The sequence below is a fragment of the Heloderma suspectum genome, chromosome 5, assembly GCF_057233095.1.
Source record: "Heloderma suspectum isolate Gila_16-S chromosome 5, 16-S_ref, whole genome shotgun sequence".
Lineage (NCBI taxonomy): Eukaryota > Metazoa > Chordata > Lepidosauria > Squamata > Helodermatidae > Heloderma > Heloderma suspectum.
The window spans coordinates 122,916,406-122,935,669 of NC_139462.1; the positions used below are offsets into that span (position 1 = coordinate 122,916,406).

Genomic DNA, 19,264 nt, shown 5'->3' on the forward strand with positions numbered 1-19,264 from the left:
AACTCAGGCTGCAACTCTATACATACTTACTCCATTGAAAATAATAATTCTTCTGAGTAGACATGCATGGGGTTATGCTGTAAGGAAATGTTTGTTATATGTGAGCCATGACTTCACTGGGATCTGGACCTTTCACACAAATATTAATTTCACACTATTTAAGTTGGATTATGGCTCTGCACTCCATCCCTCTAGTTCACTCCTGAGCCATTTCTTCAATCTAATATGCTGGTTTAGTTATAAGGGATTGAAAAAACATCTGAAACAAACTGCCTTGGAAGCTGGTGAAATCCCCTTCATTAGAGGTTTTTAAGGAAAGGCTGCATGGCTCCTTTTCAGGGATGCTGTAATAATGGATTTTCTGCATCGGCAGGGGGTTGGATGAGATGACCTTTGAGGTTCCTTCCAAATCTATGATTCTGTGATCTTCCAACTGGGCAAGTTCTGGTAAAGGCCAATGTGTGCTGTGGAAGCCTGCAGAGGCAAAGGAGAATCTAATTGACAGAGGTGACTTAACCACTTGAAGCACCTGCATTCAGCACTTCATCTTCCTTGTCATGGTATTATGTACAAATTCCAGGGAAGGGTCTTGCCTACACTCATGACCTATCTACACTTATCTACTTGGTCTACACCCATGATTTATCTGTGTCTTGAGAATTAGGATTCCATTGGAAATATGGTGAAAGATATCTTAGGGTGCAATCCTATGCATGTTTAGACAAAAAAATTCTACCTGCATAAGATTACACCCTTAATGCATTATTCATTGTTCCTTGAATACTGGACCAGGTAATAATACATGAATCATCACAGCAGTTTAAGTACACTCCCAGATTCAAAAGCCTCTTTATATAAACCCAGCTCAGTTGGATTCCCATTTCATATGAGTCATAGTTCATAACTACAGGACTTATAATATAAAAATCATCAAATGCAGGACATTACAACTGATTTTTCATATTAGCATGCTTAAAAACAATTTGCTATCCTATACTTTGAATCATCTGGTTGAGCTCAGAGGCTGTAGCTCAGTGGTATAGCATATGCTCTGCATGCAGAAGGTCCCAAGTACAATCCCCAGTATCTCCAGTAGGGCTGGAGAAACCCCTGCCTGAAACCCTGGAGACCCACTGCCAGTCAGTGTCGACAGTACCAGGCTAGATGGACCAATGGTCTGACTCGGTGTAAGGCAGCTTCCCGTGTTCCTAAACTTAATGTAAGTATTTACTGTTAGTCATCATCATGAAAATATCCTGTAGGGGCATTTTAAAATATCCCAAAATGACAGAGCAAGTCCATATTTGGTCCATATTACAGAAATGTACTGCAAGTAAACTGCAGGTTTGGTATGATTTCTAAAGATATTTAGTCTTAGGAGATAGTTAAATGTTTACAGGTCACAAGACATGATATAAAGCCTAATGACTTTATATTCTGGAAACAAGCCTATTGTGGGTTTTTTTTTGCTATTTATAACAAACTATTAAAATACTTGGACAAACTTCAGTGCTCACTGAAAAACAAGGCATGAAAACAAGTATTAAGTGGTCATCAGCACTTTGCTTTCACATTTTTTTTCTCATAATAATACTTTCAGTAACTCTAACTTCATAACCATATGCTTAGAGAAGTCGTCTGTTAAATACTCACGTCACAGAGATAACCATTACAACAAAATCACATCAGCCCACTTCTGACAATGTGCCCTACTACGTATTACATGGATCCCAGCAATCCAGTCTGGATACCAGATAAATCAATTCAATGAAACCATACAATCTGTCGAAGAATAATTAGCCAAAATAGGTCTAAAATTTTCTAGGAAAGTACAGAAAAATCAAAGACAATATGGGTATTCATATTTAGTTTATGGGGAAAGTAAACACTTGCATCTGATCCTATATATGCTCATTTCAATTGTTCTTGATGTTAGAGTAGGTTATGAAGTCTGTCACCTTGGTCCAGAATAGCCATAAGGAAATCGGAGGATCAAACTGTTGTGGTTGGGCAGGACATGGCTGCAGTAGTGCTCAACCAGACTTTCAAGGTTCAGAAACAGAACATCTGCCTCCAGATAAAACTTGGAGTCCTGTTGTAAGGTTAAATGGACATTTGCAGTTACTGATCAACTCAGGCCATCCGATGACAATATAACAAGGAGCAATGAGAGCAACTCAGACATACAACAAATTGGACATAAAATGTAAACTTCTGGACTCCAGCTACAGTCCAGAATGTTAACAAGCCTAAGTTTTGTTGATGTTCAGATCAAAGTACTGCATCTCCTTCCTTCAAACATACAAAGACTTAAATCTGAACAATGAGACCAAGTCCATCTACGGTTCATTATAATCAACCCTCTGTGGGGAAATATTAGTTTAAATGTAGATTGCCTATTGTTGTATTCAAACACAGTAAATAGAATGGCATCCCTACATACCATCTGTCTACGCACCTGTTGAAAGATTCTGTAGTTTCTCACTTTCTCAATAGATCCATCCCATACAACTAACACCTTGAAAGGGGGGAAAAATCAGTAAAGAATGACATTTTAGCCATCATTGTCCCAGGTATCCTCCCAATCAGTATATGGTTAACACAATGAAAATGTTAAAAGTATAATCTAGAAGAAAAGGAAGCTGTCTATCTGTACTCAGATTCTGCCAGAGTAGCCCTATCTAGTCCAACAGTCAAGATATAGGCAGCCTGGCTCAAACTCTAAAGCAGCTGAAGGTAACCTTTTTGGGCCTTTTGGCAATTTAAGAAACTCTTCTGGGCACCACCACAAAATGGATGAGCTGCAGATAAAAGCATCGGTCTGTAGCCACCTGCCATCTTTATTTCCTAAGAATGACTCTGGGGCATACGTGGGGCTCAGAGACATTCATGGGAAAGAAGATGAGAGACTCTAAAAGCCCTTACTTTGCTTTGAAGTGATCCCAGATGCCAGTAAGAAACTTTGTAATTTAAAAAACAAATAACAAGTGGGAGGGGTAGGGCACCTTAGCAGGTGCAAAGATAGAAGTCCGAGGGTGCACTGGTGCCCATGGGCACCACGTTACCTATCCCTGCTCTAGGGCCTTTCCCATCCCACCTAGAGTATAATGTTCTGTTCTGTACATGAATATGACAAGCAAGTTCTGATATTCCCTCCTGTGCGTTCAACATCTGTAACAGTATAAGATAACTCAGATGGAAGATGGAAGAAGGAAGACCGACCATTTGACTGGCCATGCTAGAATAATTTTATTTTCATGCCAGCATGACAGCCAGTGTGGTGCAGTGGTTAAAGTGTTGGACTGGGACTCAGGAGATCCGAGTTCTAGTCCCCACTCAGCCATGAACCTCACTGGGGGACTTTGGTCCAGTCACTGACTCTCAGCCTAACCTACCTCACAGGGTTGTTGTGAGGATAAAATGCAGGGGAGGAAGACCATGCAAGCTACCTTGGGCTCATTGCAAGAGGAAAAAATGATGGGATATACATTTAATACTGAATAAAAAAAATAGCCTTTACTTTCTCTGGAAGTAGCCTTATAGGGCAAGTGAGTAGGCAAGTAAATTGCAAACAAAAAAGGAGACAAACAAGCATTTTGTGCTCCAAAATGGAAATTTGTTGTCTGTCCAATGCATTTCAACATACAGTCTTTTTCAAGGCTCTATGCATCATCTTGCAGTTTCATTCCAATGAGACAGGACTAGAAAATCCCCTTAGAGAAAGAGTGGAGAATGTGGGCATCTGCCTTCAAAGGAAATAATTTTTGCCAGGTTTTGTAAGGTTTGAAAGCTTGTAAAACTTGAAGCTTTTTGTTGGGCCAATATTTTCACTATTACTAGAAACCCCTTAATCTAAGAGCTATATAGACAATTTTGCACATAAACCACATTGAATGAAATCTCCTTTCCAAGAAAAAACTGAAAATCAGAACTGCCAAAAACATGCAATTTGCATCATCCAACATGAGGAAAGCATATGCCATTTCATTTATAAAATCTTTAGACTATATTCTATTACCTTCCCAGTTTTTGTGGATGAATTCCTAATACAGAATAATCCATTTTTCGGATGTCCTATGGGGTTTGCAGATTTGAACATCCTAAAATTGTGTGAAAATACTGGTCACTTTGTGAAATATCAAAAAAGGAGTTTGAAATATGACAATTATGACTAAACCTGCCAACTAACTTTTCAGCAATAGCACTTATTTCGAGAACAGCACTTATTTGGAGAATAGCACTAAAATACTGTTCAAGACATGGCTGATGCTTTAGAATATAGCAGCACATTTGATATGGGAAGCCAATACACCAGGCACGGCAATAAAGCCAATCCTAACCCTAACCTAGTAATAGGTTGCTATAAATCCTGCTTTTCAAGCTGATAGCACCCTTGCATTACAATTGGTCAGTCAGTATTCAGTGTTTGTCACATGCCCAAATTTCTGGCTTCTGGCTTTTTGTCTGTGTTCCAGCCATTTTTCCTATCTATATTTCTGGCCCACCTTTGCAACTAGCTCTAGGAACTACCAACACCTCAGCAACTCTTTGCATGGTAAGAAATTTACCTGTCAACTTCGAGGGATTCAGAGGTATTGATAAATACTGAATTAGGCAGTTCAACCTGCATGAAAAAAATGAGCCTGTCAAACCAAAAGAATAAAAACAGTGCAATAGCCCCACACATAGCAAAACTGATTTCACAATCACATTCGACTGCACCCATCTGATGATCAAGCCCCAATGTCACACATAGGGAAGCATATTTGAAATCTAGGCAATATTCAAAGAGTTGAATCACAGAGTTCGAAGGAGCCTTGTAGGCCATCTGGTGTCCCATCATAGCAAGTTTTATGAATCACTGAAAGTCCGGAGCACCTGGGCCCTGTAAACCAGCCCACCACCCATTCCTCATGTGTTATAAGAAAACCCTGCAGCATGCCCTCTCTACTTCAGATAGTTTCACCAGCTTCAGCAGAAGATCAAGCAAGAGGTGGTCCAACAGATCCAGTCACAAGTAGTCCAACATATGGTACAGAGATGCAAGATACAATGAGGCATCTCCAGGTAAGGAGATAGGTGAGGTGGTCCCTGGGGTGGCTCTTGATACTAGTTACAAAGTATGAGTAGGTGGTACCCCACAACCTGGGCTTAGTAGGTGGGCCCTACATAGGAGGGATCAAGGATATGATGCTTCCCCAACCCTAATGATTCTAGGCCAGGAATGACATTGACACTGAGGAAGCAAGCTACAATGAATCAGACCAACCACCCACAGAAGGTCAAAGAGCAAATACTTAAGGCAGAGGTGTGGAACTTAAGCTAGACCTGTGGTCCTCCAGATGTTATTGGATTTCATCAGCCTCAGCCAGCAAAGTCAATCATTAGGAATAGTGGGTGCTGTAGTCCAACAACATCTAGAAGGTCAGAGAATTCCCACTCCTGACGTAAGGGCTTTTATGTTGATGTTTTCCTCACTCTGCAGAACTGGTGTACAGGATGGTAAGGGTAAAGGTAAAGATGGCAAGGAAGGGGAGAAGCCAGAACCTGAAAGGACCATCAGCAATTGGATTTCAGGGTTTACAGTTTACAAAGAGGTAGTCTAGTCTGCAAGCCCTGAGCAGGGCTGGCACCTGCTTGATGGTTTTGATACAGTTCAGAAAGTCTGCAAACTGGCAGAGCTGTAGCCTAAAATTAAGCATTTCAGAGATGGGCCAGTCTGGATCAGGCCCATAGTATGTGGTGGTAGGAAGAGTTAAAGCTCCCCCCCGCCCGCAACCTCACATTTCATGCTAAACCTGATCTGGATCATGCCCTCTTCACCTACTCTAGAGTAAAAGCTGCTGGTTACATCTTTAAAGTAGTATCTGCTTTGGCCCTCCTTAGACCCCACTATTTCAGCTTATTGGATTTTATGTTCAACAGCATTGTTATGTAGACTAATCCATGCTCATGGGTTTTCAGTAGTGTATATAGCATTTGAGAACTCTGGCTTATTTTTGGAACGGCATATCAAGGATTGAATGGGTCATCCCCATGTTACTTGTGACTTAGATGACTTATGTTTGTTGGGCATAAGTACTCTGCAGAGCACTCTGCATTCCTCAAGGCCTTCCGCAGTTCCTAGCAATGGAGGTACTCGGGGGGAAAAAACCTCAGCAGCCCTCCTAAAGGCTTACCTATGAGGGTAGCAGACATGATTCCATGGCTGGTACATCCTGCCTGCCCACTGACAGGATAGCTATGCTACAAGGCTTAATTGATCTGGCTCTCTCCTGCAGCACAACAACCAGGTAATAAATACATTGTGCATAGGAGGCACCTTGTCTCACTTTCAGAGGAGAGGTTCTATTCTATGGCACCTGGTATGTGTCCCACGCTGGACCCCTTCCTTGTACAGCTCTGGACACCTGGGGGATCAAATCTTCTTTCTGGGTGTATTGAACACTGCCTCTGAGTCCACTTCCCATTCCTACATGGAGATATTTAGTGCCTTCTGGGCAATCTTGGACATGCCCTATAGGTGGCAATCCCAGAATCGCTTCTACTTCAATATCTGTTTTTTCTTAAGGAGGTCGCCTCCCAAACCATGGCCATTCACTTGATCCCTATTTCTTTCTTCAGCAAAGCCTAGGACTCCCCTGTGTGGTCTTCTGGGAGCACAAGAAAATGGAGGATGGGTGGTAGGCCACTCCCTTATGCCCAACAAGAAGCAGCCAGTAACCTCTGAGCTGGTTTTCAGGCTATTTCACACCCTAAAGTCCATGATTTGTCTGTTTGGGCCAACCTTTTGGGGGGCCCTGAAGGTGGGCAAGCTGCTTTCTTCTTTGCAGAGTGATTGCACATGCCATGCTTTGGCTTTGGCCAATGTAATTGTCTGCCTCTGCATTAGGAAATGTGAAATGGACCATGGGCTGGATCATTTGCATACATCTCAGGGCCTCTCAGCCCATGCCTCTACTATCCACAAGGGCATACATGACTGTGCCTGGTTCTCATCCACCACAATGATTCCTTCACAGCAGTTTTTCAGTTTGTGGGTGTGCTACACTTCTGCATTTCAGCACTCAAACTCTCATCTAGTGATTTTGGGGCTCACTTGTTTTGATGTCACTACTTTGGTGTCACTACTTCAGCAGCAATTTGGAGGCTCACCATCTCCTGCATTTGGGTACTAGAAATAGTGGAAATCATTGTCCCACAAGGCTACATTTGCCTGCATTAGGTTACTCACTGCTGATTTGTTCTCTTTAGCCACAGGTCACAGTGTCAAGTCCATCTGGATCTATGGGCACAGCATTGCACAGTGGACAAAGCAACATGCTGTGATATCCAGAAGGGACTCTGGGAGAACAGCTATGAATTATCTGCCTTGGCAGAAAGCACGCAGAAGAGGCTGCAGTCAGCTTCTTCCCCTTCCCAGTGGCTGCATGCATGGCTGCCCCAATCCCCAGAGATAATCCCTGGAGATGATGTCTCTGCCCACTCTGCCCTTTCTTGCTGCTCTGGATTGGGTATGACTTCTGGCCCCCCTCTGGCCCAGAACAGAGCACAGTTGCTGTGCCTTCTCCCTCCCATACACATATGTAAACTTAGGGGAAGAAAGGGAGAGGCACTGGGGGGAGGAATAGCAGAGGCCATGCTGAGTTTCAGCCATATTAGGAGAAAAAAGGTGGAACAAAGGAAGGTGGGGGAAGGGCAGGCAACAGTTGTTTTGCCTAATCCAAGCCCGTTCTAAAAAGAGCTCACCCGGGAGTGCCATGACTAGAATAGGCAGTGGCTCCACCTCCTCCTCTTGCTGTGCACTCTCCTCAGCTTTCTCCCAGCAAGCAACAACCTTGTTGTTGCTTTCCAGTACGCCACAATCCGAAGGATCCACTCAGTGCATCTTAGTTCCAAATAAATATGTCTAGGATTGGGCTGGGTTGAGCACTCATTTGTTTCTGTTCTAAAGATTGCCTTCCTAATTGTTTTGGCCTCTGCCCTCCTTCTGTTGGCCAGTAAGGATCAAGATGGCATGTCTTAAATAAAATAATGCAAATGGTGCTTAAATAAATAAATAAATGAAAATAATAAATAAATGAAAATAAATAATAAAATATTAATAAATAGCATTTATTAATTATTTTATATTATTTATTAATTAATAATAAATAATAATAGAATACATATAAATAAATAATCAAGATGGTATGTCTTAAATAAAATAAAGCAAACAGTGCTTTGGGAGAGACTGATATCTCAAAGTAGTTGTTTGCAAAAGAAGATAGCAGCACCTAAGTCTGTCTAGTTAATATCCATTATGCATCGAAGGATGCAACTAAAATACAATAGCAACACAGAGCTCAGAAAGGGGACAAAAGTTTCAGCTTTCATGCTAGTTTTATTTTGGTAAGGTGAGCAACACTCCCCACTTCCTTCTTTTAAGAGGGGTGGTGAACCTCAGTCCTGGGAGCCAAATCTGGATGGCCTGGGGGCCAAATATGGCCCATCAGGGTTCCCCAGATTCCCACAGCCCCTTCCCCTGGCCCTACCCCTTTCTCCCAACTGCTGGTCATGTGGTAGTTTCCTGGCTTTTGCATGGTTTTCCTCCATTCTAATAGGCTGAAATGCCTCTCCTGGCAAGAGCTTTCAGCTAAAATATGCTGGGGTTTGCAGTAATTTTGCCCCCCCCCTTTTCCTTTGGCCCCGCCTGCCACTGGAAGGCAGCCTCTGAGAGCTTCTCAGAGACTGAATTGAGCCCTCGGGCTAAAAGATGTTCAATGGCCCAGTTTTAAAAGCTACACTCAAAGGGATTTTTTTTCCCTCATCCCCTTCCCAGCAACCAGCACATATTGGGTATACATGTTGGCCTTTATAAGAGGACTTCCTTAATCTAGATCAAAAATCAAAAGGACACACTCTGATATCAACCCATTTACGGAAGTGGTTTCCAGAAGAGGGTATATGTGCGCAGATAGGATTACTGCTAGAATGAGAATTAAAGATAGTGCAACTAAGGTGCGTGCATGCGCACAATCCTTCCACACCAGTGCCTAACACATGACATTAAGGGCACAATCCTATTCAGATAGGCAGCCACTTCTGAACTTGGAGGCGACCGCCTATCCAATTCAGGGCAGGAGAAGCACAGAGGCGATCATTCCCTCTGCGCTTCTCCTGCCCTGTGTTTTTGGCTAGATAGCTGACTGCGGCTGTCTCGCCATGGGAGGGCAGAGCAGGAGAGGAGGCTGCTGTACGACACATTGGATGTGTCGTACAGGCATTTCCCCCCTCCCCACCCCAGAATGCCCTCTGGGAACACCCCTTTTCAGCCGCTCCACATTTCTCTTGTGAGCATGAAGTGGAGAGAAGTCGGTTCTCCGGGAACTGACCTCGGAGCATGGAAAAACAGATATCCTATGGCCGTCTAGCTGCTGCCTAGCAGCCATAGGATTGCTCCCTCCACCTGTATTTGAAAAAGAGTGCTTAACACTGCCAGTTTTATTTTGAAGGAAAAGCAGCCCACTGGGTCGAGGAGAAGCACGCAACGGATGGACAATTGCAATGTCTCCTCCTCTCCCCTGCCCCTTTAGCAAAGGGGGAGCGACTCCCCAGCCAGGAAAGCCCCACCTCCCCCCATGGTTGCACCTCCGCTGATCAAACCTTGCCATTTCTGGGGCTTGGTCTGGAAGTGCCCGTGCAAGAGGAGGCAGCAGCTGCCCCTGCCTTCACTCTTTTGCTTGCCCTCTTTAGGGACTATGACAGGGAGTACTGGGACTACAGTGCTGCCTAGGAGCACAGGGTGAGCAGCCACCTCTGGCTGCTTGCTCACTGTCTCCTTCTGGGCAGTGCGGCATAGAGGGTTGGCTCCCTGAGGGAGCAGCCCCCTCATTTGTTCCCATGCTCACCTGAATCCTCCCTCTGGGCAGCACGGTAGTGGAGATTCTGCCCACTGAACCAATCCTCCCTGTTGTGCCACTCAGAGAAAGAGGATGAGCAAGTCAGAGCAGCTACTGCCTGCACAGTTCAGCCTCTCTTTGGACTTGATGGTCTTAAAGGCCGCTTCCAACCCTACTATTCTATGATTCTTTCTCTTGGCAAAGAGGATGAGCCAAGGGATAATTGCTGCTGTTCCCAATTGCTCAGCTGCCCTCTCCCTCTGCAGTGTTCTGCTTGCTTACTCATCCTCTCTCTTTGGGCAATGCAGCAGGAGGGCCTGGGCTTAGCAGAACCACCCAGAGGGAGGGAGGGAACAAAATGGCTTGCTCACTCGCCTTCTGCTTGCTCACTCGCCCTCTTTCACCGTGTGGGGTGGAGGAGAGGAAGTGAGCAAACAAGAGCGCAAAAGGGGCTGCTCCTTGGGGTAGTGGTCACCGCCTCTTTGTGCTCACTTGCCCTCTCTCACTGGCTGATGTGGAGGATTGAGCCTGTTGGGTACATTCCCCCATCATGCTGGCTGGAGAGTGTAGCTGAGTGAGTGAGGGGATGAGGGGGTTGCTCCCTCTACAACCAGCTCTCTGGGCTGTGCCACCCCGTGAGAGAGGATGGGAGCAAGCAGGGGCATCACTATGGCACTCCTCTCTGCTCTGGTTTCTAGGGAGGGTGAGCAACTGCCTTTTCTTCCTTCCATGATTCCCTGCTCCTTCCTAGAGGTGGGAGAACTCAGATGAGACATCACATGTAGTCAGACCCTAGGTTAGTCACTAAATATCGGTGGGTGGGTGGCAGGCATTTTGCTCCCTCCAGCCTTTTCTAAGACAGTGCTTGCTGCTGACACATACATGTATCCTTTAAATTAGAGTCTAAAAAATTTGAGAAAACTATGATGTGTGTTTTTCTTCAGAGGCATTGTTGAATTCAAAAGCAGTCCTATGTGTGTTTACTAAGAATTAAATCCTACTATGTTCAATGGGGCATACCACCTACTGTGTTTACAGCTGCAACCTAAGAGCATGAGTGAAGACCTACATATACTGCTGTCAAGCCAGGACTCCCTCATCCTACACTTGGGTCTTGGATGTCTTTGTACCTAAATGCAAGACTTCACATTTCTCAGTTGAATTTCATCTTAGTTTCAAGCCCAATTTTCCAGCCTGTCAAGAACCTTTTGAAATCTATGGTGTTGGCACAGTGGTGCAGCTACAGTTGGACCCTGGGGCTGACATCCAGGGCCTCACAGCCCAGAGGCCCCCAAGCAACCACCCAGAGAGCAGCAGGTTATGGGGACAGTGGCAAACAGGCACGTGGACAAACCAGGGCCCTCTGGGACTGACGCTGCTCATCCATTCTCTTGCCATATTTTAAAAACATTTTATAGTCAGGGATGGCTAGCTGGACATAGGACATATGCATGGTTACAGATACTCATTTTATTATTTTTATTTTAAAACATATTATTCAGAGAATTGTGCTTATTCCCAAGTAAATGTATTTAGCATAAGGGCACCAGAAGCAAACTCCACTGTAGTCATGATGGTGCTAGGATTTAAGTGAGTTTAAAATGCAAAACTGCACATGCTCAGAGTATTTCTTTTTAATCAGGGGCAGCAAACAGGTTTTGTGGGTTTTTCTCTCTCTATAACATACCAAGAATGTAGAAGCAGTTGTAAAGCATGGAATGGGGGGGGGGGGTCGGGGGGGAACAGAAATGTTAGTTGTGTGCTTCACAACTAAAATAATACACGTGGCCCTCTAAAGTGTGGGAGGCCTATAAAACCATTAAGTCAAAGGTCTAAAATTACTTAGCTGTATCACTATGCATCACTATGTATCCCTCCTAGCTTTGTGTCATCTACAAACTGGATAAGCAATCCCTCTATAGCCTCACCCTAGCTATTTTTTAAAATGCTGAAAAGCACAGAGCACTATAAACATGGCACTATGGCACTACACTTGAGACCTCTCTCTCCAGGAGGATGCAAAGCCATTAATGATTATTCATTAAGTACGGTCGCTCAACCAGTTGTGGATCCATGTAACAGTTGTCACATCCAACCCACATTTTACTGTCTTGTCAATAAGGATATCATGGGATATCTTGTCCAACGCTTTGCTGAATAGGGCAGCCAGTACAACAGTACCACATTTAATGATCATCTGAAATTTTACAGATCAGTTCCAAGAACCAGGTATATCAAGGTTCTAGTACAAGCCCACAAAACATAACTCTATATGAACTGCCTTACTTTTTCATAATCACCGTCTGAATCTTCTCCAGATAATTCTGATTTTTGAGGCAATGCTGGTTTCTCAAATGAGGCACCTCGGAAACTTTGTCCATCTGGAGGTAATCTCCTAGCAGAAATAGAACCTAAACTGAAATTAGAAAAGATAATGTCACACCATTAAAGAATTACACAAAGCCTGGACAGATCGGTTGAGACTCGTAATTGACCTGTATGAATTGAGAGTGCAGTGCACCCAATAAACATGTAACTCCCTTGTGGCTGCACACTGCAGGTGAAGATGGGCAAAAGTGGGGAAGCTGTTTTATCCACTGCTGTTGATCCTATACTGAGAAACTCCTGAAAAATTTCCAAGAAACATTTGAATTCCTCAGAATTTATGCATTTTATTTATTTTGAATATTATATACCACTTTTCAAAAAAGTTCTCAAAGGAGTTTACATAGTAAAAAGGTGGCTTTGAAAAGCTAGTACAGGAAAATCAAAAAGGATGTTGCCTCAAATTTACCAAATTACAGTACATATTAGAGAATGGAAGACCAGATTATATTCAGAAATGGGACAAAATATTTGAGGATCAAAGGATATGTGGAAATCTATTTGGAATAATTAAGTAGGTATATAGGGAGAGATCCAACATTATGTGAGTGGACATCTGCTCGTGTAACACAACTTTCCCTTCTCCTCATCCTCCCTGCAGCCCACTGCACACATACCCCACCACCACTACACACACTCTGCTCCAAAGGGTCCTCTAACCCTTAATTGCAGCCTCAGTGAAACTAACTCAGTCTCATAAATACTTAACTTTTGGGGGGTAAACAGGGTGGCCACCTTGGGTTCCAATTTCAGAGGGGTACCAAAATAACCCCCAAAGTTGGCAGCAGTGCTCCGGCTCCTCCCTCATGCTGGCTGCCCACCCATTGGTGCAACCCAAACAGCCCACAAGCCCACCCAATTTCTTGCTCAGAGGACTCCCCCAGAGTGAGAGATTGATCATGAAGGTAGGTGGGCTCTCCAGAGAAATGGTCAGGCCCAAATGCCACACTTAGAGGAGTCCTTCCTTAAAGCAAGGCATTCTAGGTGAGGTGGCTATGAAGATTGCCTCTGTTGCTGTGGAACTCTCCAGGGCCATGTCAACCAAAATGCCTCACTTTAAGGAAGGACCCCTCAAAGTACAGCACAGGGGGGGGGGGCAGGGAGAGTAAAGAAGGGAAGATGGCAGCGGCTGCAGAAGAGGTCGAAGCTAGGGTGGCAACACTGGACAGGGAGAGAAGAGAGGGGCACAGTTGGGGGATAGGGGGAGAGAAGAGAGGGGGCGGTATGTCCACCAGGTGCCAAAATACCATCTTGCCTAAAATACCTAGAAATTGGCCTGTTTACCTGAGTTTAAGCTCCATTGAATACAATGGGACTTATATCCAAGTAAATGTGCATAAACTTGCTGTAAATATGTTTTTTCTGACCTTGAGCCTTGGCCACCAAATTATTTTTCTGAGACAGAAAATTGAACCATTAGCCTGTCCTCTGTGAGGAATTCCATCTTTATCTGACACTTTGTTAGAGTTTTCAAGAGCAGTATGAACTGGTGGGTGCATGTTTTAGCCAAGTTATTTGATTGCTTCATTTCTACAGGTCTTAATACTTGCAGGCTGGTTAACATATAAAATGTCCAGTTAACAAAATAGGCAATAAGAACTCACCTTCAAACTATAGACTATTTAGCTTAATTGACAGCAATAATACTGGTCAACTGACATGGCCTGAACCTCAAAGTATAGTTATGCCAATGTATAAAAAGAGAGATACATTAACCAAGAACGATAGACCTCTTAGCCTGTAGAGGAACAGTAGGCATTCAGAAAGGGAACAAGCACTGTGGACCTTACGCCAGGGCTGCAGAATCTCTTTCAGCCCAAGGGCAGAATTCCATGTAGGAGAAGCTTTCAGAGTTCACATTCCAGTGGTGGGTGGTGTCATGTTTCAGAGTCTGAGCCGGGCAGTTGCAGGTTCAAGGGTCCAAGAGTTCCAAGGTGGTCAGCACAAATAAGGATCAGGCAAAAGGCAACATCTCAACAGCCCAGATCACAGGCAAATAGGTTCCAGGGAAACACAACAGACAAGACCAGGCAGAAGGAGGGTCAGGGTCCAGTCCAGGTAGCAGGCAACAAGGTCCCAAGGCAACACAGCAGACAAGGAGCAGGCAGAAGGATTGTCAGAGTTCAATCCAGAAGTGCTCACACTAGGAATCGGTCAAGGCAGCAGTCCATAGTCAAGGCAAGCTGAATTCAGATCCTCCTTGTGAGCAAGCCTCCTGTGTACAAGTAGACCTTTTCTCACAAGGAAGCTTCTGGCTCAGTCTAGCACCCCTTCTGAGTTCCTGTATTTTCAAGCAGCATCTCTCCTGAGGGCCTGGGATTTTCTCTGCCTCCACCTCTGAAGCACAGCCCTTGTCCGCCGCAGGTGATACCCTCATGGCAGTCTGGGCTCTTCCTGATCTATTGGAAGATCTTGGACATTGCTGGTGATGGGTGGTTCCTGGTTCTCCAACTCTTTCTCCTCCAAGGAGTCTTTCAGCAGGGGCATGACACTATTCCCCCTCTATGGAACCCCCTGGAAGGGCAGAGGGTCCTGGTTCCCCTGAATACCAGTGATGCAAGTGGCTGACCAAAACATGGTCATGCCAGACCAGAAGGGGCATGAACATAACTGGCATCTTCTAAAGACCACTCCTCTGGCCCGTACCCCTTCCAATCAATGAGGTATTGAAGGTGCTCATAGTGGAGACAAGAGTCCAATATCTGTGCCTCCTCCTCCCCCCCATCTATGAGCACTGGTGGAGGCAGATCTGAAGGGCCTCAGATTGGGTGATCTGATGATGCAGGAACCAGGAGGGACTGATGGAAAACAGGATGAAACCACATGGAAGGGGGTAACTGCAACCAAAAGGTGACAGGTTTGATCTGAGTAGTTATATGAAAGGGATCCAGAAACTAGGCAACCAACTTATGGCTTGTCGGGAGGTGTCCGAATGACAGCCACACCTGGTCTCTAACCTGTAATGGAGGTCCTGACTGATGCTTCCAATCTGCAAAGAGTTTGCAAGTCTGTTTAGTGCTCTAGCTATTTCCACAGTATCTGGTGCAGGACCTGTTAGCCCTGAAGGAGGTGGTTTGCACCTGGGATGGAGGGCTCCAGGGAGAATCCTGGGAAGAACCAGGGATGATACCTGTAGTTGGCATAAGAAGGTGTCTACTGGGTGGAGGAGTGAAAGGCATTATTAAATACGAACTTCGCCAAAGGCAGTAAATCCTTCCAGTTGTCTTGTTGATAGTTAATACAGCACCGCAGGCACTGTTCCAAGATGTCATTAGTGTGTTTCGTTGGTCCATCCATCTCTCTGCGAGTCTGTTCCATCTGTTCCACTGGCCATGGAAACATGCAATTTCACATCCAACAGAGAAAACAAGGCCAAAACAAGGCCTGTTTCCCACCTCCCAGCTGAGCACAGCACAGCAGAGCAGAGCAGAGGAAGCTGCTCCAGCTGGTCCAGGGACTACAGAAGCAAGCAAGCTCCCAGAGAGCGAGCAACCAGAGCGAACGAACAGGGGGAGCAAACAGGAGTTGGCCAGGGGAGGTCAAGGGGGAGGCTCCTAACATTTTTTTAAAAATTCTTTTTCTTGTAACACACACTTCCACACCAGTGGGACTCTGCTTTTAACCTCTAGTGAGTAGAGGAGCAGGCACAGACTAGTCTAGAACAATCAGAAAGCTAGACACAAAAAGGGAAAAGAGACTATGGAAGGACAAGACTCTCCAGTGGTGGTGACCTGCAAGGTGTGTGCCATATTTGTTTTCTTGCCTGAGAACAATATGGCCTACACATGCAACAAGTGCAAGTTGATCACACTGCTGGAAGAAAAAGTAACAGGACTGGAGCGGCGACTGTCGACCCTCCGGGGAATAAGAGAACACGAAGAGTTCTTGGACAGAACGGTGGAACTACAGCAGCAAAGCGAAGAACAGAAGCTTGAAGAGCAACAGCAAGCTGAGGCAGAAGAGGAAACTGCTGAAGTTAGGAAAAATGAAGTAGAGGATACTCCTTGGAAAAGGGTGACAGTTAGGAGAAGAAGAACTAGAAGCCACTCTGCACCAGTGGAGGCAGTGGAGCTATGGAACCGTTTCCAGGTACTTGAGGATGAGACCCAAGGACAGCCTGCAGAGGAAGAATTACAGGGGAATGTGCATGAGAATGAGCAAGAGGCTGAAGGTCAGCCAAGCAGAGGCGATGAAACCAAGGCCTACAACAACAGGAAGAGAAGAGGAATAGTAGTGGGAGACTCCTTGATGCGTGGGATCGAAACCCAAGTATGTTGCAAAGACCTGTGGACTCGCCAGGTATGTTGTCTCCCGGGAGGAAGGATTAGAGACGTGACTGAAGGGTTGCCTGCACTCATAAAGCCCACTGACAGGTATCCCTTTCTTCTCATCCATGTGGGAACAAATGATACCGCCAAGCAGAGCTACGAAGAAATCACGTCAGACTTGGAAGCTTTGGGAAGGAAACTCAAGAACTTTGGGGCCCAGATAGTTTTCTCATCCATCCTTACAGTAGTTAGAAGAGGGATAGAAAGGGAAAGAAAAATACTCTGGGTGAATGACTGGCTATGAAGGGGGTACCGACGAGAGAGATTTGAATTCTGGGACCATGGGCTATACTTCCTAGAAGATGAACTGTTGGCAAGGGACGGGTTGCACCTCACAAAGGCTGAGAACAATGTGTTTGGCCACAGCATGAAGAACTTTATCAGGAGGGCTTGAAACTGATCCTACGGGGAAGGGAGACATAAAGTTGGGGGTAACAATTGGACGAAGGCTCATGTACCGCAACAGAGAGAACAGCTCTAATAGCGCCCAATAACAGTCTTCGCAAACATGTAGGAAGAAAGCCAGACTATGAAGCACATGGTCTTCGATTTCTATATATTAATGCCCAGAGTATGGGAAACAAACAGAACGAACTTGAACTCTTAAAACAGGAGGGAAATTATGACTTGATAGGTATAACTGAGACTTGGTGGGACTCGCATGACTGGAATACAGCAATTGAAGAATATAAGTTGTTCAAAAAGAACAGGAGGAACAGAAAGGGAGGTGGGGTTACACTATTTGTTAAAAATACATATCTCTGCACAGAAATACAGGAGGATGAGCTTGGTAGCCCCATCAAGAGCATCTGGGTTAAAATAAATGAAGCAAAGAATAAAAGGAACATGGTGGTCAGAGTCTACTACCAGCCACCCAATCAAGGAGAAGACAAGGATGAAACTTTTGAAAGGCAAAATGCCAAGGTTTCAAGGAAGCATGATGTAGTAGTAATGGGGGACTTCAATTTCCCCAATATTTGTTGGGAGACAAATTCTGCAAAACATGGCCCCTCCAGGAAATTCCTGACTTATGTGGTGGATACCTTCCTCCTACAGAAAGTACAAGAAAGTACTAGAGGATCAGCAATCCTTGACTTGATCCTAACCAACAGAGATGACTTAGTGGATAAAGTAGCAGTTACAGGAACTCTGGGGGAAAGTGACCATGTTATACTTGAGTTCATGGTTCTAAAGGAAGCAAAAGCCAAGTGTAGCCAAATGTATACCCTGGATTTTAGGAAAGCTGATTTTAATAAACTCAGAACAATGATAAGCAAGGTCCCATGGCAAGCACCTCTAACGAGAAAAGGAGTCCAAGATGGGTGGGAGTTTTTAAAAAAGGAAATTGTCAAGGCACAATTACAAACAATTCCAACCAGAAAACAAGGTGGAAGACAACAGAAGAAGCCAATGTGGCTTCACAAAAAGCTTAGACATGACCTGAAAACAAGAAAGCGTACATATAGGAAGTGGAAGGAAAGACAAGCTACAAAGGCAGATGGCACAGGCAGGTGGCACAGGCAGGTAGCACAGAATTGCAGGGAAGGCTAAAGCTGAGAACAAGCTGAGGTTAGCGAGGGATGCTAAAACCAACAAAAAGGCTCTCTTCAGCTACGTGCACAGTAAATCACAGAGGAAAGAAATGGTGGTTCAACTATTCAATAAGGATGGCAAAACGATAACAGATGACAAAGAAAAGGCAGAAGTGCTCAATTCCTACTTTGGCTCAGTCTTCTCCCAAAAGAAGGTCTATGACCCCCCTGGCAAAGGTGAAGTACAGGCTGAAGGGGCAGGGTTGCAGCTTGAGATCGATAGGCATAGGGTCAACACTGAATTACTTTGAATGGGTTCAAATCTCCAGGGCCAGTTGAACTCCATCCTAGAGTCATAAAGGAACTGGCAGAAGAACTCTCAGAACCACTGTCTATTCTCTTTGAGAAATCATGGAGGACGGGGGAAGTGCCAGATGACTGGAGGAGGGCTAGTTTTTCCTATCTTCAAAAAGGGTAAAAAGGAGGAACCTGGGAACTGCAGACCAGTCAGTCTGACATCAATCCCTGGGAACATTCTGGAGCAGATTATAAAGCAATCCATCTGGAAGCACCTTGAAAACAAGGCAGTGATTACTCGAAGCCAACATGAATTTCTCAAGAACAAATCCTGCCAGACAAATCTGATCTCATTTTTGGATCAGGTAACTACCCTTGTGGACTGTGGGAATGCTGTGGCCATAATATACTTCGACTTCAGCAAAGCTTTCGACAAAGTGCCCCATGATAGCCTGATAAGCAAACTAGCTCAAAGTGGGCTAGATGAAACAACCATCAGGTGGATCCACTGTTGGATACAGAATCGGATTCAAAGAGCGCTGATCAATGGGATCTTCTCAAACTGGGGAGAGGTAACAACTGGGGTGCCGCAGGGCTCAGTCCTGGGCCCACTGCTCGTCAACATTTGTATTAATGACTTGGAGGAGGAGGTGCAGGGAATGCTGATCAAATGTGCAGATGACACAAAATTGGGTAGGACAGCCAATACCTTGGAAGACAGAAACAAAATTCAAAGTGATCTGGATAGACTGGAGCACTGGGCAGAAAACAACAGAATGACATTTAATAGGGATCAATGCCAAGTTCTGCACCTAGGAAAAAGAAACCAAATGCACAAGAT

At 44.8% G+C, this 19,264-nt stretch overlaps 1 protein-coding gene across 3 annotated transcripts in view; it reads right to left on the reverse strand.

Annotated features, from left to right (window-relative positions):
* Window positions 1-277: 277 nt before the first annotated feature.
* SH3BP2 (SH3 domain binding protein 2) overlaps window positions 278-19,264 on the reverse strand; it is an 83,033-nt gene continuing 64,046 nt past the window's right edge. For 2 of the 3 annotated variants that reach the window (XM_084859913.1, XM_084859914.1), the window contains exons 9-13: window positions 12,168-12,297; window positions 4,569-4,624; window positions 4,019-4,100; window positions 2,459-2,518; window positions 278-2,092 (exon numbers count right to left, since the gene is read on the reverse strand). In XM_084859913.1, coding sequence (XP_084716039.1) covers window positions 1,955-2,092; window positions 2,459-2,518; window positions 4,019-4,100; window positions 4,569-4,624; window positions 12,168-12,297 — 466 coding nt within the window. In that variant the 3' untranslated portion in view covers window positions 278-1,954. The remainder of the gene's footprint in view (window positions 2,093-2,458; window positions 2,519-4,018; window positions 4,101-4,568; window positions 4,625-12,167; window positions 12,298-19,264) is intronic. The other variant, XR_014792509.1, reaches the window with a different exon arrangement.